Here is a 20,318-nt window from a genome sequence, read left to right on the forward strand (position 1 = left end):
CAGGCCTCCAGCACCCTCATAGTGACAACGTTTCCCCTCCTGTTCCCCTGGCACCTCCTCTGCTCCCAGTGCCCCTTGTGCTGTCCTTGGCCATCCCTGAGCACAGCCTGGCCCTGTCCTCCCCACACTGCCCTGCACATCTTTGTCACCAGCACTGAGGGCAGCCCTCAGGCTCCTCTGCTCCAAGCAGAGATGTTCCACTGCCTGCAGCAGATCTGAGGCTCTGTGCTGGACTCTCTCAAGCAGTTCCCTGAGGTCCTTCTCGATCTGAGGGGCCCAGAACTGAACACAATATTCCAGATGTGGCCTCACCAGGGCAGAGGAGAGGGGGAGGAGAACCTCTCTGAGCTGCTCACCACAGTCCTTTTAATCCCCCCCAGGATGCCCTTGGCCTTCTTGGCCACAAGGGCACATCATTGGCTCCTGGCCATCCTGTTGTCCACCAGGACTCCCAGGTGCTTTTCCCCAGAGCTTCTCCCCAGCAGATCAGCCCCCAGCCTGCACTGGTTGATGAGGTTGCTCTTTCCCAGATGCCAGACTGTTTTGTCCTTCAAAACATCCAGCCCACAGAAGAAGTGCTCTGAATGCCTGCTCTCCTCAAAGGCTTCAGTGTTTGTCCTGTCACTTGTCATCCCTCCCTGCCCTCTGGGGCAGGCTCCATCCCTGGTGTGGCTCCCCTGCTCTCAGCCACTGCTGGGCCAGGCTGGCAGCCTGTTCCCACACAGCAGCAGCAGCAGGTTCAGCCTTCACAGCCTGACTGTTGCCTTCCTGGCCTCGGTGCCACTCTGCAGGCATGCCCAGAGAGGAGACCTGGGAAGCTCTTACCTTCTCCCCATTGGGGTTTCCAAGAACATAGCAGCCCATGATGTGAATGATATTTGGTTCAGGATTGACTTTACTCATCAGCCTGCTCAACCTCTTCCAGAAGCTGGAAGAAAGAGGAAAACAACAGAGTACACAACTGAAAATCCAGAGAGAACTGTGTCCTTGCATGCATCAGTGTGTGGGCACCCAGTGCTCAGGAGGGGCTGGCAGCAGGAGGAGCAAGCTGCTCAGGAGGAAACACTGGCTCTTGTACAAGGAAGAGCAGGGACAGAGCAAGGGCCTGAGGAGCAGCTTCAAGTCATGTGGCAGAGATGGAGGAGCAGAGTCCACCAGGAGTGCTTTCAGAGTGAGTTTCATTAAGCACCCTCTTCTTGCAGCAGTTGCCCCCAGCCTCCTCTCTCCCATTTCTATCACCCCTTTGTCTCTGCAGACAGCAGTGCCAGCAGTGCCAGCAGTGCCCTGCTTCCTTCCCAGGGCATGGCACCAGCAGAAGCCAGCTGCAGAGGACGTGCTTCTGCACAGCCAGCCAGCCACCACCAAACCAGGCCACCCTATGCCAGTGCTTGGTGCTGCCCAGCAGTCAGAGCCAGTGTGCCAGCCTGTGCCTCAGCCCCCTGAGGTGCCACCACCTCCCTCTGCCCTGGGTTTGAGCAGTGGCTTCTGGGGAGCACCAGAGCCCAGCAGCTCCCCTGTGGGGCCTGCACCCAACTGCAGCCTAAGCTTTCCTCAGGCCTGCTTCCCAGGGGCACACAGGCTGGAGGGGCACTCACTTCCAAGCAGCCAAGTGCTCAGCTGTGTGCTCACAGCGTGCTGAAGGTCCCCAGATTACCAAGCAGAGGGCAGCTGTGGCTGGGCTGTGCTCAGGAGCAGACCCAGGGGCTGCAGGAGGTTATTCACAGTGCTGGTGCCAGAGCAGGAGAGCACCCAGCAGGTGCTGATTCTCATCCTGCCAGCAAAAAGCTGTGCAGCAGCAGGTTGGTGTGCATCCTCTCCCCCACAACAGAGCACTGCTAGCCAAGTGAGCTGGAGCCAGCACAAGTGAGCAGGCAGCAAAACAGGCAAAGCTTAACTCTCTGCAAGGGGCAGAATTGCCTCAGCAACCCTGGCTGGCAGGCTGGCATGCTACTGAAATTCCTGCTCAGGAAGGTGCTGGACTTTGAGCAGGCTCTGCAGAGGCAAATTCCATTTCCCTCTGCAATGAGGAGGGCAGCTAGCTGGAGCCAGCTGAGGGGGGAAGGGTTTGGATTTCTGCCACCAGCTGCCTGCTTAGAAATGCTGCCACAGCCACCTCTGAGGTGCAGAGGCACAAGGGGCATGCTCTGGTTTCTGGGCAGCAAGGCTTTTGTCAGCAGTGTACTTCCCCTCTTCCTGTGAGCCTCTCTGATCCAGACAGACATTAAACAGCAGACAAAGGCAGAAATCTCCTGGTGACCTGTCCTAGGGCCACACCACCCCAGGGCTGAGCTCAGCTCTCTCTTCTTTGCAACTCCCTGCAAAGGAGCTGAAAGTTGCTCCAGGTTCCCCCCTCAGCCTCCTCCTCCTCCTCTTGACCAAGCCACCTCAGCCCCTTCCACTTCTTCTCTACCACATGCAACAAACAATGAGCAAACCAAGCAGGAAAAGGCTGCCAGAGGCCAGGAGCCCGAGGCAGGCACTCACAGGATCATATCTTCCTCCTTCTCCACTTTGGCAAAAGTGGCAACCTTGTTCTTTAACAAGTACAGGTGGCCAGGACCTCCCTGCAAGAGACAGACAGAGAGAGAGCTGCAAACCACTGTGCACAGCCCCTGAAGGAACAAACCCTGGCTGTGGTGCTCATCCTGCACAGCCATACCCAGAGTCACAGAACTGTCAGGGTTGGAAGGGACCTCAAGGATCAGCCACTTCCAACCCCCCTGCCATGGGCAGGGACACCTCACACCACAGCAGGTTGCTCACAGCCACCTCCAGCCTGGCTGCAAACACCTCCAGGGAGAAGGCTTCCACCACCTCCCTGGGCAACCTGTGCCAGGCTCTCACCACCCTCCTGGGGAACAACTTCTTCCTAACATCCAATCTCAATCTACCCATTTCTATTTTGTTCCCCCACTGACACCCTCAAAAGTCCCTCCCCAGCTTTCCTGTAGCCCCCTTCAGATACTGGAAGGCCACAATGAGGTCTCCTGGGAGCCTTCTCCTCTCCAGCCTGCACAACCCCAACTCTCTCAGTCTGTCCTCATAGCAGAGCAGCTCCAGCCCTCTGCTCCTCCTCGTGGCCCTTCTCTGGACACCTTCCAGCACCTCCAGCTCCTTCCTGGCACAGAGGCTCCAGAGCTGGACGCAGCGCTGCCGGTAGCTCCAGGCGCAGTTCCGGGGCGGCGCCGCCAGGGGGCAGCGCAGGCTCGGCAGGCGGCGCCGCCCCCGGAGCAGGCAGCGCAGGGCTCGCTCAGGATAGATTCACCCACGGGGAGGGCGCCGGGGGGTGGATTCTCCTGTGTTTACTGTGCTGTGCCCACCTCGCCGCAGAAAGGCACAGCAACAGACAGGAATCTTCACTGTGGGTGGCTGGAGAGTAATAAGGAAGACAAGAAAGCCTCTTTCTTTCCTTTGGGGATGCCAGGGGACTTGCCGTGGTAGGCAGATGAATCAGAACTGCTGGGGCTGGAAAAGCCCTCCAAGATCATCCACTCCAAGCATCAACCCAACCCCACCATGGCCACACCTCCAGGGATGGGGACTCCACCACCTCCCTGGGCAGCCTCTGCCAATCTCTGACCACTCTTGCAGCAAAGACATTTATCCTCATCTCCATCCTAACCCTCCCCTGGCACAATTTCAGCCCATTTCCTCTCATCCTACCACCTGCTACTAGGGAGCAGAGCCCAGCCCCCACCTCACTCCAATCTCATTTCAGGGAGTTGAGGAGAGCAATGAGATCTCCCTCAATTTGATGCTGAGCCAAGCAGGGATAAGCAGGCAAGAACCACTGCACTTTGGCAGCAGCAGCAGCAGCCATGGAAAGATTGAGTACATGATCAGGAAAATGAAGTCAGCCCAGGTCAGGGTGCTGCAAACTGCAGCCCTGCAGCATGAAGGTCTCTTCCAACCTGGTCTGGTCTGGTCTATTCTATTCTATCCCATTCTATTCTGTTCTATCCCATTCTATTCTATTCTATCCCATTCTATTCTATTCTATCCCATTCTATTCTATCCCATCCCATCCCATTCTATTCTATTCTATCCCATTCTATTCTGTTCTATCCCATTCTATTCTATTCTATCCCATTCTATTCTATCCCATCCCATTCTATTCTATCCCATCCCATCCCATTCTATCCCATCCCATTCCACTCCACTCCATATGAGGCACGTGGGAGGGAGCTACATTAGGTTAACTTCCTAACTTCTCATTTCAAGCTTCCCTGCACAGCTGCTGGGAAAGCCTGAAGCTGTCCACCCTGAGGAACAGGAGACTTAGGATGGAAATCCCCAGTGACCCCAGATGGAGCAAGGCCTGGCTGTCCCCCCCAGCTCAGCAATGCTGGCCCCTGGGCCCTCCCCAGCTGGGAGCTGTGCCACCTGCCCGTCCGCCGCACGGCACACGGCACTGGCCCAGCGAAGCTGTGTGCAGACTGCAGCCATCACAGCTCAGATGCTTCTTCCTTTCCCTGGAATCCTCCTTCTGAGGGCTGTGCTAATGCTGCTGAGCCTGGGGTTCCTTGAAAGCAGCTGAGAGGCAGCCCAGCTCCAGGCTTGGCCACACTCACTCAGGTTTTAGTTCTCGCTGTCACAGCAGCTGCTCGGCGCCTGGGGGAGTGGGAAGTGAAAGCTGTACCCAGTGCAGTTATTTTCACAGGGAGCTGACTTGGCAATATTGGTTCCTCTGGCGAATTTTCCCTGGAGGGGGAAGGGAAAAAAACAACCCAACCCCACACCAAACCCAGCCAGCCAGCCAAAGTGCTTCACAACTTTCACATACTTGGCAAAATATCAGCATCTTCCAGATTTTGCAGCCTTTCCGATAGATGTTGAGCTTCTTCTCTATTTCCTCTGCAAAAATAACCCCCCCCAAAAAAAACCCCACAACATGTTGGAAAAGATGAGCCAGAAAAGAAGGGGGAAAAAAAAATCAATAATTAACCTTTATGTCTTTTCACTGAGTCCTGAACACAGGAGGCTGAGCTGCACAAGGCGCTCGGCGCCTGCGTCCCACCGAGGTCACAGGAGGCCAGGAGGGACCTCTGGGGATCTGCCAGAGCAGGGCCAGAGAATCCAGCACAGGGCACACAGGAACACATCCAGATGGGGCTGGAAAGGCTCCAGAGGAGGAGACTCCACAGCCTCTCTGGGGAGAGCTCTGTGACCCTCCCAGTGAAGAAGTTCCTCCTCATGTTGAGGTGGAACCTCCTGTGCTGGAGTTTGTATCCATTGTCCCTTGGCCTATCCCAGGGTGCAACTGAGCAGAGGCTGTCCCTGTCCCCTCTCTCCTGACCCCCACCCTCAGGTATTTACAGACATTTATTAAACCCCCCTCAGTCTTCTCCTCTCCAGACTGAACAGCCCCAGGGCTCTCAGCCTCTCCTCATAGTGCAGTGCTCCAGGCCCTTCAGCATCCTCATGGCCCTTTGATTTCTCCCTGTGGAGAGCAGGAAACCCCAGTGGATCACAGGGCAGGGGAGGAACAGTGCCCCTCCAGACACTGCTCTAGAGTGACCACAGCTCTGCAGCAGACCCAGCTGGCCTGACCCTACTCACCTGCCAGGGTGCAGTGAGCAGGTAACTTTGCTGCCCTGTGAGTCAGCTTGGTGCTGAGAAGCTTCACCAGAAGCTTGGTGTTGAAAATGGCTGCAGAAGCCAAGCTTTATGATTGCAGCTGAAGGAGTGAGAGGTGTCACTGGGGTGATCAAAACACCTTTGTGATGGAGCTGAGGCACAGGGCAGTGGGGGGCTGGAAGGGACCTCCAAAGCTCAGCCAGTCCAACCCCCCTGCCAGAGCAGGGTCACCCAGGGCAGCTCACACAGGAACACAGCCAGGAGGGTTTGGAATATCTCCAGAGAGGGAGACTCCACAACCCCCCTGGGCAGCCTGCTCCAGGGCTCTGGCACCCTCACAGGGAAAAAATTCTTCCTCCTGTTCACATGGCACTTCCTCTGCCTCAGCTCCCACCCCTGCCCCTTGTGCTGGCATTGGGCACTTAAAGATATTGCTCAGTTCTATTTGCAGGAGTTAAAAGGAGGAAGTAACACTCACATACCTAGGATGTCATCAAAGGTGGCGTGTTCATGGTCCTGCAAATCAAGAGAGAAGAGATACCAAGGGTCACTGCCACCACATCAGCTCCATGGCCTTGTGACAGCCTCACACAATCCCATTCCCAGGCAAACAGATGCTTTAAGGGCACTGTTACAGCAGCTGGTGACTTCTAGTCACATCACAGTAGCTGCCACCCTGAAACATACCTCAGCAAAGCAGCTGAAGACTGAATGGTCCACAAAGACCAAATCAATCCAAAACCTCAAAGGTGAATCCTGCAGACTAGCCCCAAGCACATACCATCCATCAGATGCAGTCAGCATCAGTGCTGTGCTTGCCTCTAGGCCCATGGTTTGTAGCCAGCCTCTGGCTTTACAGGCATCCATCTGCCTCTTTGTACCCAACCTCTGTCTTTAGACATGTCCAAGCTGGCTAACAGATGGCCACACTCCCAACACACCTGCCCCTGGGCACATCAGTCACCAGGACACCTCTCAAAGGAAGAGAAAGGCAGCAAAGCTACCCCCCAGCAGCACTGCCTGCTGCACAGTGAGTTTTCAGGGCTGTCAGTCCCACCCTTCCCTTCCTAATGAAGTGGAAACAGAATCATCATAGAATCAATGAGGTTGGAAAAGACCTCAAAGACCATCAAGTCCAACCTATCACCCAACACCTCCTGACTACTTCAAGTGCCACATCCATTCCCTTTTTGAACACCTCCAGTGATGGTAACTCCCCCACCTCCCTGGGCAGCACATTCCAGTGGCCAATTACTCTTTCTGGGAAGAACTTCTTTTAAGATCAAGCCTAAACTTCCCCTGGCACAGCTTGAGACTGTGTCCTCTTGTTCTGGTGCTGGTTGCCTAGGGGAAGAGACCAACCCCCACCTGGTTACCACTCCCTTCAGGGAGTTGGAGAGAGCAAGAAGGTCTCCCCTGAGCCTCCTCTTCTCCAGGCTAAGCAACCCCAGCTCCCTCAGCCTCTCCTCACAGGGCTTGTGCTCAAGGCCTCCATCAGCTTCGTTTCCCATCAAGTGATTAGGGACAAGCCAGCCAGCAGGGTGGACTCCTGCTCAGGCAGGACTCCTAGTGAAAAAGCAAGGTTCAAGTAAGGACTGACAGGGAGGGATGCACCACTGAGGACAGGATGAGGAAGCTCCAAGGTCTGAGCACAAGGAGGAGCCCTAAGCCTGCCAGCAGACAGCTCCATCTTCCCCTTCTTCACCTTTCCCTGCTGCTGCCCTGCCTGCAGTCTGACAGCCAACAGAGCAATTGTCACTCTGCTTCACTCCTAGACCTGAGCCCCTCACAAAGCTACCCCAGACCCCACATCTGGGTTCAGCCCTTCCCTGACAGCTCTTCCAAAGGAGTCCCCCAGTGTCTCAGCAGCAGCAGGAGAGGCTGCAGGGGCAGCAGCGCTGTACTCACGTAGAGGATGGGGATGATGGAGGGGTCGTCCCTGCGGATAATCGTTGGGACATACTCTGCTTTGGGCACCTTGGAAGAAATGAGCTGGAAAGGGGGAAAAAACAGAGAAAAGAAGTGCAACAGCATGAGGAGAAGTCAACAGAAGCCCCAAGGCCATGACAACAGCGCTCTGCTCAGCTGCCCTCGAGTGTCACCCAAGCCAGCAGCTGTCCCATCCTATCTGCACCCCTCTGGAAGGTCCTCCAAGCCTTTGGGCCACTGCTGAGCACCCCCAGGCCTGCCAAGTATCCCCACAGTCACAGTCTCCTCAACCCCTAAGAAAGCAGCCCAAGAGGCAGGACTGACTCTGAGAGAAGAGTTTCTAAAGGGGGGACTGCAACAGTTTATGAAGGGGATACAGAACCCTGCCTGCAGGAGGAAGCAGCTTGTTCACAGCTTCACAGGATGGTAGGGGTTGGAAAGGACCTCTGGAGATCACTGAGTCCAACCCCCCTGCCAGAGCAGGTCACACAGGAACACATCCAGACAACACTTGAAAGTCTCCAGAGAAGAAGACTCCACAGCCCCTCTAGGGAGCCTGTTCCAGTGCTCTGTGACCCTCACAGTGAAGAAGTTCCTCCTCATGTTGAGGTGGAACCTCCTGTGCTGGAGTTTATATCCACTGCCCCTTGTGCTATCACAGGGTGCAGCTGAGCAGAGCCTGTGCATCACTACAAGTTGCTTCATCCCAATAAAGATCAGTTCTGTACAGCCCTCCCCTGAGCCAGGGTCTGTGCTTCAGGCTGGGAAGGGGCCCATGGGGACATGGCTGCATGCCTGAAGAGGAACCAGCCATGGGATGGAAAGGCACCAGGCACAGGTAGGATGCCAGGCAGACGCAGGCTGCTTGGCAGCTCTGGCTGAAGGTTCAGCTGGCTCCATCAGCACAAGAGGCCATGGGGATGGACCTGCCATCAGCACCAGCCACAGGCCTACAGGAATGGGGGCAGCTGGACTGTGCTGTGATTTCAGGCACCTCTGTTCATCACTGTCAGTGGAGCAGGCTCCTAAGTGCAGCCTGGGTTCCAGCTTGGACTGGCTGAGCAGCCCTCCCTCCTGGCAGGCAGCACATCACTGCTTTGGCCACTCTGGGGTTCTGGTAGAGCTTCTGAGGAGGCACAATAGAAAGAGTCCAGGGATGGGCAATCACCACCTGGGAGACACACTGTCAAGGGCTCAAGTGTTTGGGTCCCAGTGCCAGGGTCTCACCTGGTCACCCTGCTCTGAGCATGCCTTAGGGCTGAGCCTGCCCAGCCAGCCTGGGAACACACATGAAAGCAGAACTGTCTCCATGGCCTTCACTGTGGCCAGGCCTCAGCAGGACCCATCCAAACACAGCACTGCTGTGCTGGCACTGCTGCACTCTGCCTGAGTGCTTGTGAATGTGGCCAAAGGAGAGAAGTGGCAGAACCTGGTCCTGCCTGCCCAACCCCAGAGAGCAGAGCCAGGAGGAGCATGGGGAAAGAGAGCACTGAGGAATGATGCCAGAGCAGAAAGCATCTCAAGGGATGACCTACAGCTCCAAAGCAAACCAGGCCAGTAACAACAGCTGGGACTGGAGCTCTTGTTGGGCTTATCCAGTCTCAGCCTAACTGAATTCAGTGTGGGTGACTGACCTGGGGCTGGACTAAGGGTCCTTCCACTTCTAGTTTTCTTTCAACACAATATCCCCAGGTGCTGACACCCTGCCCTGGCCTGGCTGGTCTCTGAGTGACCCTCAGACACACCTGAAGAGGCGCCCAGCACAGACCTGCCTCTTCCCAGGGAGATCCTAAGCTTAGCGGCTCTGAAAGGACAGAGAGAGCCTGAGCAGAGCCAGGCAGGCGAGTTGGAAGGCCTCACCATTATTTTTGGTGGAATAAAGTCTTCTCCATCACATGCCATGGCTTCAAGCTCCTTCTCCGCTTCCCAGTTCAAGTCGAAGTCGCCCTCCAAAGTGCCGCAGGAATCCTGAAGGTCATGGCCTGCCAGAACACAGCCTGCATTAGAAGGGCACAGCAGTCTGCCTTCCCCACGCCATCCTGCCTGGCAGCCACCTGGCAAGAGGCACCACCAGACACCAGACTCCTGCCCTCCTTTCTTCCACAGAGTGACAGACAGCAGAGGTTGGGGCTGGCGTCTCCACCCAGACAGACAGACAGCGATGAGCAGACACAGAGCCGTGTGCCACAGACCCACTCACAGCCAGCAGCTGCAGCTCTCTGCAGCACCACAGCAGCACCACAGCCACCCTCTCGCTTTCAGAGATGGAGGAGGAGACAGGACGCAGACAGACTCTCTACACTTTGACACTGCCAAGCTGATGAGCAAAAGTCCCAAGACTCCCAAGGTGGTCTCCTTGTACCAACGACTGCTCTGACTACGTCTTCTGAGTGACTAGAAAGAACTTCTGCCTTGTTGCTCAGACTGATCCCAGACGTCCCAGAGCGTGAGGACAGCCGTAGCAGACACAGGAGTAGTGCAACAGTGTACTTGGATTTGGTCTCCAAATTGACCTTACCTGTTGGCCTTCAATGCCTCCTGGGGAAAAAAAACATCTGGAAGGAATATAATTGACCATTAAAGGTTAAAAATAGAGATGGTGCCCTGGAGCCGGGGACTGAGGAGAGAGAACCCAGACGCCTCTACTTGTGCCTTTTGGGATGTCCAGGTGTCAGTGGGCAGTGCCTGGAGCCTGTCTGAACCACGCCTTTGCCATTTGCCTCCGAGGTGGCTGAGGGAGAGGGGAGGCCTCAGACTGCAGAGCAACAATCGGGTCATGTTTTGAACGTGGCCTCTCCCCTGCAGCCTGCTGCTGTGTCTTCTACAGCTAGGAGGGCTGCATCTCGTGCTTACCTGGTAGGTCAGCTCCTTCCTTTCCTCAGTGAAATTCACCTACAGTACAACCCATCTCAACGTGGGCAAACTCATCCACCGAGTCCCCTGCCTACAGGACTTCAATAAAATCTGGGTAAGACAGCTGTGCCCTTTATAAAGAGACAGAGGCAAGATGCTGGCGTTTCCTCCTGTAAGTGAACACAGCAGCATCTCAGTCCCCTCAAGCAGAACATTGCAGCATTACTGGGGATTACCAGAGGGATCCCTGGCAGCCCAAACGAAGATCAGGTTGCCCCAAGCTACCATCTGTGCAGCCAGCCCGGCCAGGAAATCAAAGCTACGTCTCCTGGAGTGCTGCAGCTCTGATCTGGAGCTGTTCTAGCCTAGGAAAGAGCTCAGAAGGGGCTTCTGCATGGGAAGCCAGGCAGGTCAGCCCCACCCTGGTGAGTGGAGCCTTGGACTGGTGTGCTTCCAGGTAGGTTGTTTTGGTCCCAAGTGGATAAAGGATGATGGGAACAGAGGGCTGTAAGAGAGCTGCACCCCTGGGTGTCCTTTGGGAAGTGCACAGTAACAGGAGGTTGGACGAGTTGTGCTCTACAGAGAGAGGTACAGACAGATGGACAGGAGCGCGTACCCAGGGTGCTACCGCCTCACAGAGCTAAAAGGATCACAGATGGGACAAAAGGGCACAGAGGAGCTACTCCAGTGGGACTCCAGGCAGCCCCTCAGCTGGAGGGTTTGGCCAGAGGAGGAAGCTCAAAGGACTCAGAACTCACTTTCTCGAGAGTCATGGAAGGAATCGGCTTTGATGGGAGTCGGGTCACTCCAGGACCTGCTGAAGCTCCTCTCACGCCGTTCGGCAAAGGCTAGGACAGAACCAAAGCACCACATTAACAGACTCCAGAACCACCTCTGCTGCTGCCAGCAAAACAAAACAGGCAGTAGCCACACACCACAGACTCCCCTGGGCTCGCTCTTCCGCTTGCCAAACCTGAGTCCTCTCCACACAACAAACGAAGGTCTCCCTCTCTTCTAGACAGCAGAAGACAACCTGATCGCTCTCTGAGCGGGACCGGCCAGGGGGAACACAGGCGAAGAAGGGCACTTGGTGCTCTCTCCTTTGCACATAGCTCAAACCTCAATTTAATCCAGGCTACTCCAGGGACTCAGTGTAGATGCTCTGCCTCAAAGGTCTCACAGGAAGATGGACTCAACAGCTAATGACACACAGATGACCAGAAGAAGGCAGTAGTTCTCCAGTCATGAAAGGAGCTTCACGTTCTACAGACATCCCAGTCACAGCTGGACCAAACAGAGTAGGGGCTCTAGAAAGCTCATGCATTCTAAACTGTGCTGTAAAGGAGGAAATCCTTCAGTTTTTCCTTGCCTGCACACTTGTGAGCACTTCCCTTCAGCATTTCCTTCCCCCAGGCTGCATTAGCTTGTATCAGCAACTCCCAAGCTGAATTCAGCTGGCTGCACCACAGGCAAATTCCTGGGAACTGCCAACCACCATCTCTGACTTGGCAAGCCCTGGGAGAGCCACTACTCCTAGATGAACAGCCACTTACAGCCACTAGGACCTATTTCTGGTAGGAGACAGAGCAGGTTTGCTGCAGTGTGTCTGGTGACAGCAGTTCACCTCAGCAGCGCAGCAGCTCACTGCGCATCTGCACTGCAAGAGCAACCTGCCCTCTGCTGCAGCGTGTCCAAGTGTGGGTGTCCAGGGAGACAAATCACACAGGAGGTTCTTCAGGTGATCTCCACCCTCAGCTTTCATTTAAACCCAGGCCTTTAGCTCTTGTGCAGAGGAAGAAAGCTTTGAAAACATGACCCGAGAGTTTCCAAGGCAGAGAGGCATGGCTGAGCTTGCAGAGAGCTCTGGGGGAGGTGAGCCCTGCTCAGCTCAGGCAGTGCTCACTCAGATTCCAGTGAAGACACTGTCAAGGGCAAGGCTCTTTGCTCTTCACTTCCCACAGCCCATGAGGAAGCAGAGGGGAGAATGCAAATCCAACCCAGCCACGCTCTGCTGGGGGCAGTCTGCACACGATGCTTGGCCAGGGGGTGGGTAGAACAAGCTGCTTCCTCTTCTGGAGCGATCCTCAGCTCTTGGGAGCCAGTTACACCCTTCACAGTGAAAAGGGAGCTGCCCCAGCCAAGGGGTAGGAGAGTTGCTTTCCTCAGGAAAAGAGAGTTGCTGTGTCCCAGGCCCAAGCGGTGATTTCTTCCCCAGTGAAGCATAATGCTCCTTTATTTCCCCCTTGCACCAGTCTCTTCTCTGTTCCTCTTCTTTCTGCCTTCCCCCATCCTCTTAGCTCCCACCAGGCAATTGTCCCCAGGTCCTGCTGTGGAGATGGCAATGGGGTAGGGGAGGAGGAAAGAGAAAGCCACCAATCCACTTGGCACATGGTCCGCAGCTTCTGTGGGAGCCAGGCAGCCCTCACCAGCTCTGCTGAGCTCTTCTCACCAGCTGGTGATCACCAAAACCCACAAGCACATGGAATGAGGATGTTGCAGGTCTCCTTCTTCTCCTTGCACTGCAGCCTCAGAGATCTCCCACAGCCAGGGCAGAGGTCCTCAGAAACAGCTCACAGGCTGCTCGCAGACATCCGCAGGTCCTGGAGGCTTGCGACAACCTGGCTGCTTTCCCACAGGGCAAAATGGCACCAGCAGGTCAAATCCTTTCTCTGTCCCAATGCTAGTTCCTTTCTACCCACACCTGCACACAAGGTTAGGTTCCCCACACCCCACTGGCACAAACCTCACAGCCACAGCTCCCAGGCTCTCACTTACTTTGTGCTTTAACCCTTCGGCTCCCCACCATGCGGAGGTGCTTCCGAAAATTCCTGAAAGAGAGGCCAGACAACCTCTGAGCAGAGTGACACAGAGCAACTCCTGGGGCCAGCAGGATTGGAAAAACCACAGGGAGGAAACAGAAATGGAGGTGGGAAGACAGCAGCGCTCAAAAGCTGGAGAGCAGGGTGCCAGCCCGCCCCTGTTTGCTGCTGGGGACAGGCAGGTTTGTCCGGCGCGGGGCTGCCTCCTCTGAGCTCCCTGGGCTGGTGCAACAGGGCAAGTGAGCTCCTACAGGGCAGCCCCCTTCTCATGGCCTGCCTTCACTTCCCTGTCACCAAGGCACCCCTGTGCTGTAACTTTGCCAAAGACATGGCCACTGGCTCCCTCTTCTCCTGGTGAAGAGCAGTACCTGCTCCCCTGTCTCCCACCCGTGTTCAGCAGGCGGTGGGTGCCCCAGCTCTGCCCTGCCAGGCAGCAGGCACACACCATGCTCATGGCTGTGCTCCATGTTCCCAGCAGCTGCTGGAATCCCACCTGTGCTCCTAGCAACCATGCTGCCCATATTAATCTCCAGGGCAAAGAGCTGGGAAAGTCTGAAGCATCTTCTTCTTCCTCAGAGAGCAGCATTCAGCAAGGCTGAGAGCCTCAGACCCATCTGCTCCCTGCTAATGCTGCCCAACCACATCCTTCCCTGCCTGGGACTCAGGCAGAGTTCAGTGGGGCAGTGCAGTACACACAGCTCCAGGGGAAGGTCCACCAGAGGGTGAGCCTTGGGGAGCTGCTACACCTCATAGTCTGTGTCAAAGGGACTGTCCTGGCCACTCCAGAGGGACCAGGGCAAAGGGACTCTGTCCAGCCCCTGCCAGTGCAAGGGACACATTGCCTTTAACTTCTCATCACTCACCTAGACAGGAGACAAACAGGACAGGAGCCAAACAGGACACCAGAGGAGACATGGGGAAGAAGCAGCATATGGACTGCTGGGCAAAGTGTCACTTCTCTGTAACCCCTCTTAGTGAGAGTGACTTCACCCTGCAGTGCAGCCCTAGGGATGGCAGTGAGCCCCTGCACCAGGAGCCTGCTGGGATGTGGGAGCCTTCCTGATTCCCTTCTGTCCCACCAACACACACTGAGGCACCAAGCAGCAGAGCCCAGTGCTGGTGAAGTGACAAAGTTGTCTGGCTCACAGACAGGTTAGTGGGATGAGTAAGGACATGTGACAACACCATGCAGATGCTTTAGCAGCCTAACTGGGCTAGGACACACTTTCAGCACCACCATGACACTGTTCAGAAAGGAAGTCAGCAAGATCTGCTCCTGCACAGAGACCAGCACAGACACAGCCCTTCACACATGCCACCCTCTGCACTGGGCCCCACTTGGGCCTGGATCTCATGTTGCCAGCAGGATCCCCATTCAGCAGCTCAAGAGGGAAAAGCAGCAGCTGGGCAGTGAAGCTGGAAGCAGCATAGCTCCATGACAAATGCCCAGCTGCACCTGGGCTCTGAGTGCTTACACTCTGAGGGTTATCTCCTGGCTCCACCTGGGGAGGTGAAGATTCACTGCTGTGGGTTGGACAACTTCCCCCTTCAGAGAAGTGCCTAAAGCAGTTCACCAGCACAGGCTGGGACTGGCCCTGTGTCCAAAGCCCTCTGGGGTGTGTGGGGACTGAACTGTGGCCTCTCTTACTGTGCATTAGATTCAAAGCCAAATGAATCCAACACTTCAAGGGGACAAGGGTTGCTCTTTGCACAGAAGGGTCTTGGTCACACAGGTTGCAGCTCATCAGCATGACAGCCTTTGTGATCTTGGTCTCACAATGGACCACACCAGACACCAAGTCTGAGATCCCAGCAGACACTGAGCACCAATGTTGCCTGCCAAGGCCACTGCTGCACCCTTTAGGGTTTGGGCATTTTGGAGCAAAATCCACTTTCCTGTTTCATGCTCAGCTGTCCTCCCTGCAGGGGAGCTTCTGCAGATGCTTCTCTGCCACAGAAGAGTGCTGCTCCCAGCTGCATGGACAGCTTGGTCTCTCCCAGGCGTGCAGGCTGAGGGCAGCTGCTAGGCACATCTGCTAAACACTGCTGAGAGCAGCTCCAGGGAGAAGCCAGCTGTTCAGCTTATCCAGCACACCACATGCTCAGAGAATGGCACCAAGGCCTTGTTTGCCTCTTCAGCTCTTCTAGAAAAGAAAACAGCACTTTGGAAAGGAGCTGCAAGCCTGGGGCTGCCTCTTAATGTGGGCACCCTGTGCTCATCTAGACCCTTCCGAGGGCTTTTGCAGCTCTGTTCGTCCTCAGGCCCCTCTGTGCTTGCATGAAAGGACTGGCTCAGCAATCTGGGGCTACACAAACCTGCCCAGGCTTCCTGCCCAGCTCCTGCAACTGCACCCAGGAAACCACTGTTGGCTGATCACCAGCAAGAGTTCCTCAGCCACCAAAATTTAACAAGCACCCCTCAAGCTGCAGTGGTAAAAACCTCCTGAGCACTCATTCCTCCTGCCAGGCTCCAGCCTGCTCCATGGTCTGCACCACCCTGGGCCACCTCCACAGGATCCAGCCCAGTCAAAGGCTCTCCAGCCTCACTCCACACACTCCACACACACACTTCTCTGCAGAGAAGCCTCTTCACCACCCAGCCAAGGTCAGCCACAGAACTGCTGACACACATCAGTGCCCTGCACAGCTGCTGAGGGCACTGCTCACCACCTCCTCCTCAGCTCCTCCTTGCAGCAGTCAGAGAATTGTCAGGGTTGGAAGGGACCTCAAGGACCACCTAGCTCCAACCCCCCTGCCATGGCCAGGCACACCTCACAAGTGCCAGCAACCCTCTTGCTCTCAAGGCAATGCCCACTGTGTGCCACAGCACACCCCAGCCTCCTGGGCACCAGACACATGGCCAAGCACAGAAGAGGCTGAACTCCCAACACACCCAAGGCCATGAGCAACAAGCACCCAAAACTGCTAGGGCTGAGGTCCTCCTCACTGCCTGGACAAGAGAGCTGAACACACAACTGCCAGCAACACTTACAGCTGGCAAGGCCTGGCTGCATGGCACAGCCCCACACCCATCCCTGCCAGGCCTGGCTACATGGCACAGCCCCACACCCATCCCTGCCAGGCCTGCCTGCATGGCACAGCCCCACACCCATCCCTGCCAGGCCTGCCTGCATGGCACAGCCCCACACCCATCCCTGCCAGGCCTGCCTGCATGGCACAGCCCCGCACCCATCCCTGCCAGGCCTGCCTGCATGGCACAGCCCCACACCCATCCCTGCCAGGCCTGCCTGCATGGCACAGCCCCACACCCATCCCTGCTGGCCTGCCTGCACGGCACAGCCCCACACCCATCCCTGCCAGGCCTGCCTGCATGGCACAGCCCCATACCCATCCCTGCCAGGCCTGCCTGCATGGCACAGCCCCACACCCATCCCTGCCAGGCCTGCCTGCATGGCACAGCCCCACACCCATCCCTGCTGGCCTGGCTCCTCTTTCATCACAAGGTGCCTGCAGAAGGGCTCTCACTGTACCATCCTGCCTAGACCTTCAGTGTCCATGGGAGGTGCAGAGCCTTGCAGCCACTCAAGACCATTGTCTGTCCAGCACCACCAAGGTACAGGGCTCCTGCTCCTGGACTCACAGACCACATCATGAAGTCATTTCCTACCAGAGGCTTTCCACTGCCTAACCCAGCCTGCCAAATCTCTTTCTTTTTAAAGACACACTGTCTGCTTATTTACAGCAACTTGAATTTGGATTCTTGTTTCTCTTCATTAGTGATGGGGGAAAAAAAAAATAGCCTCCTAACTTGCTAAAGAAAGCCCCAAAAAACCATTTTCCTGGCTATTTCCCAGGTAGGAAAACCTGATTTATTTGTGTTTCTTTTTCCCTCTCCTCACTTTGTTTTGCACAGTGCTGAAGTGAGGGTGGCAGCTTTTAACCAACCAGATGCTGAGTTACCCTGCTGAGCAGGCTGCCAAAATACACCACTAAGAAACCCCTCCAATAGTTCTGAGAGGGGCCACCTGAGGAAGCCAGCAGAGGGAAACCAGGACCCTTCTGCTAGGGAGGCTCTACAGGGGGGCTCGGATGGATTGGGTCCATGGCCAACGTTACCAGGAGGAGCTTCAGCAAGGCCAAGTGCCAGGTCCTGCACTTGGGGCACAACAACCCCAAGCAAGGCTGCAGGTTTGGGGCAGTGTGGCTGAAAGCTGCTGGCAGAAAGGGACCTGGGGGTGCTCATGGACAAGCAGGTGAACAAGAGCCAGCAGTGTGCCCAGGTGGCCACCCTCCTGGGCTGGGATCCGCAATGCTGTGTCCAGAGGAGCAGGCAGGGGATTGTCCCCTGGGAGTCAGCTCTGGGGAGGCCACACCTCAAGTGCTGGGTCTAGTTTTGGGCACCTCAATGCAAGAGAGCTGTGGAGGTGCTGGAGCCAGGGCAGAGGAGGGCAAGGAAGCTGGGAAGGGCCTGGAGAACTGAAGGAGCTGGGGATGGTTAGTGTGAAGCAGAGGAGGCTGAGGGGAGACCTCCTGGCTCTCTACCTGGAAGGAGGTTGTGGAGAGGCTGCTGCTGGTCTCTCCTCCCAGGTGATTAGTGACAGACCAAGAGGGAATGGCCTCAAGCTGCAGCAGGGTAGGTTTAGACTGGACACTAGGAAACATTTTTTCCCAGCAAGAGTGGTCAGGCATTGGAATGTGCTGCCCAGGGAGGTGGTGGAGTCCCCAAGCCTGGATGCGTTTAAAGGTGGCTTGGATGTGGTGCTTGGGGCTATGGTTTAGGGGTAAGCCTTGTAGAGCAGGGTTCTGGGTTGGACTTGGTGATCCTGAGGGTCTCTTCCAAACTGAATGTTTCTCTGTGTGTGAGATTCTGTGTGAAATACCTAGGTAAGGAGTCAGCTCCATTCCCTTTGTGTTCCTTTCTGTTCTTTTATAAATTAATAAAGCATTTTAGAGAGATTTTAGAAGCAGACTCCCAGTCCCTACAAACATTCATTCTGCCCAGGTCTGAGGGGCATTTGTAAATGCAGCATCAGCACAGAAAAGTATCCAGCTGTCCTCAAACAAACTGGGGTTGTTCAGCCTGGAGAAGAGAAGGCTCCAGAGAGACCTTCTGGTCAGCTCGCAGTGCTTAAAGAGGATGAACAGAAAGCTGGGGACAGACTTCTGAGCAGGAGCTGTCACAACAGGACAAGGGGGGCTGGTTTGAAACTAAAAGAGGGAGAATCAGATTGGAGACAAGGGAGAAATGTTTGACACTGAGGGTGGTGACACCTTGGCCCAGAGGTGGGAGATGCCCCTCTCCCTGGGAGCATGCCAGGTGAGGTTGCCTGGGGCTCTGAGCTACCTGCTCTCATTGCAGATGTCCCTGCTGACTGCAGGGGCTTGGACTGACCTTGCAAAGTCCCTTCCACCCCAGACTGTTCTATGATTCCACAAAATGCAACCATCTTTCAGGTTTTTTGTTAAGTAGCTGACACATTCTGTGCCTGAGGGATCACAGAAGACAGTGTTCCTTTAAGAAGCAGCTTGACAGTGTTCCTTTAAGAAGGCAGAGATCAGCTACCTCGGGCACTGCAGCACCAGTCACCTCCACGTTTCCAACACAGCCACTGCTAATGTCCCTAGGAACAGCAACACAGACAGGGACAACCACGTTCCACACCATCCAAGGTCACTACTGACACCCAAAGGGCCCATGCAACAGCAGGCAAGGTGACAGCCATGGCAGAAAAGGGGCCCTACCTCTGGATAACAGCTGCAGAATCATTCTCTCGTTTCCGTCTCTTCCTCTCTGCGTAGCCCCTGAACGCCCTGGGAAACCATGTCAAGCCATTAAGCAACTACACAGCTTTGAACTGGAGAGGACACCAAACACAGACAGGAAAGCTCTCACCAGACACAACAGAGAGAGGTTAGGTTGACCAAGGAAGAGAGGCAGCCCTGGCAGGACTGCCTGGGAGTCAGAGGCCAGGCAGAAGAGTCACCAAAGCAAAGGTCCTCACTCTCTAGGGCGGGTGGCTGGAGCAGCTGTTCCTAAAGCAAGTGTAAGAGTGGCCCAAAGAATGGAGCTGAGCAGCCTTCATCCCTGCTACAGAGGAATGGACCTAGGAGGCTGCAGACAAAACCTCAGCACAGCAGGCTCAGGAGGCCTGCTGCCAGCTGTAGCCTCCCCTCGGTGGGATCCAGGCAGACCTAGGAGCTGTAGCCATCTAACCTCTCCTGCCAGCAGACAAACAGCCCTAGCACAGGGAAAGCACGAGTGGATGTGATGGACAGGAGAGGAGAGTTTACCCAGGACACCAGCAGACAAGGAAGTCAAGAATCAGTCCAAAGGAAGAGGGTACTTACGAGATGCTGGAGAGTCCAGGAGGTGCAGGGAAAGAGGAAGAGAAGAGGAACTCATTAGTGCTCAGCCCCAGCCAGCGCTCCCAGGGGATTCTCCCTCCAGCAGGAATAGCTCTTGTTAGGTGGCAGGAAATTGCTTTTCAAATTAAACAGTTCTCAGAGGTGAGACTCCTAACTTGATGGAGCTAAGCCCTCCCTGGGGCAGTGCTGGCATGTGGCTTGGATGCAGATGAAGCTCCACGCAGCCCCAGAGAAGGTGCAGGCACGCAGCTGACAGCTGAGTGTGGCCCACTGGGCTACAGCAGGAGCCTGGCAGCAGGGAGACCTTCCCCCACACTGACAAAGGCTGGTGAAGCCAGCTCATGCTCTCTGGTCTGTGAAGGAGCCAAGCATGGTGGACTTGGCTCCTAGGTGGACACCTAGAGGAGTCCCCTCAACCAGTTCAGGAGTTGCCTTCAGCTTCTAGAGAGGCAGCACAGAATCTCCAGAAATGGTAACCAAGGAGCTAGGTTAAGGCCAGGAGCTGTGCTCCCCAGGGCTCCCCTTAGGGCACCCATCACTCCCCAGAGCAACCTTACAGGCTGGCAGCACAGGAGGCAGCACAGAATCTCCAGAAATGGTAACCAAGGAGCTAGGTTAAGGCCAGGAGCTGTGCTCCCCAGGGCTCCCCTTAGGGCACCCATCACTCCCCAGAGCAACCTTGGCCTTCAAGCCCTGCAAGCTCCTCCATGGGCCATCATTCTGCAGCAAACCTTGTGCCCACCAAAGATGACTCCAGGTAGCAAAGGATGTGCCCAAAGGCAAGGTGCTGATTCAGTGTGTGGTTTGGTGCAC

General features: G+C 55.7%; 1 protein-coding gene across 3 annotated transcripts in view; it reads right to left on the reverse strand.

The window, feature by feature from the left end:
* Positions 1-20,318, reverse strand: part of NSMF (NMDA receptor synaptonuclear signaling and neuronal migration factor) — a 62,822-nt gene that overhangs the window by 4,082 nt on the left and 38,422 nt on the right. The window contains exons 5-14 of one of the 3 annotated variants that reach the window (XM_054174361.1): positions 19,488-19,493; positions 18,882-18,950; positions 13,135-13,187; positions 11,118-11,207; positions 9,367-9,488; positions 7,486-7,569; positions 6,060-6,093; positions 4,784-4,854; positions 2,485-2,564; positions 826-928 (exon numbers count right to left, since the gene is read on the reverse strand). In XM_054174361.1, coding sequence (XP_054030336.1) covers positions 826-928; positions 2,485-2,564; positions 4,784-4,854; positions 6,060-6,093; positions 7,486-7,569; positions 9,367-9,488; positions 11,118-11,207; positions 13,135-13,187; positions 18,882-18,950; positions 19,488-19,493 — 712 coding nt within the window. The remainder of the gene's footprint in view (positions 1-825; positions 929-2,484; positions 2,565-4,783; positions 4,855-6,059; positions 6,094-7,485; positions 7,570-9,366; positions 9,489-11,117; positions 11,208-13,134; positions 13,188-18,881; positions 18,951-19,487; positions 19,494-20,318) is intronic. The other 2 variants (XM_054174359.1, XM_054174360.1) reach the window with 2 other exon arrangements.

This window comes from Dryobates pubescens, chromosome 29 (assembly GCF_014839835.1).
Source record: "Dryobates pubescens isolate bDryPub1 chromosome 29, bDryPub1.pri, whole genome shotgun sequence".
NCBI lineage: Eukaryota > Metazoa > Chordata > Aves > Piciformes > Picidae > Dryobates > Dryobates pubescens.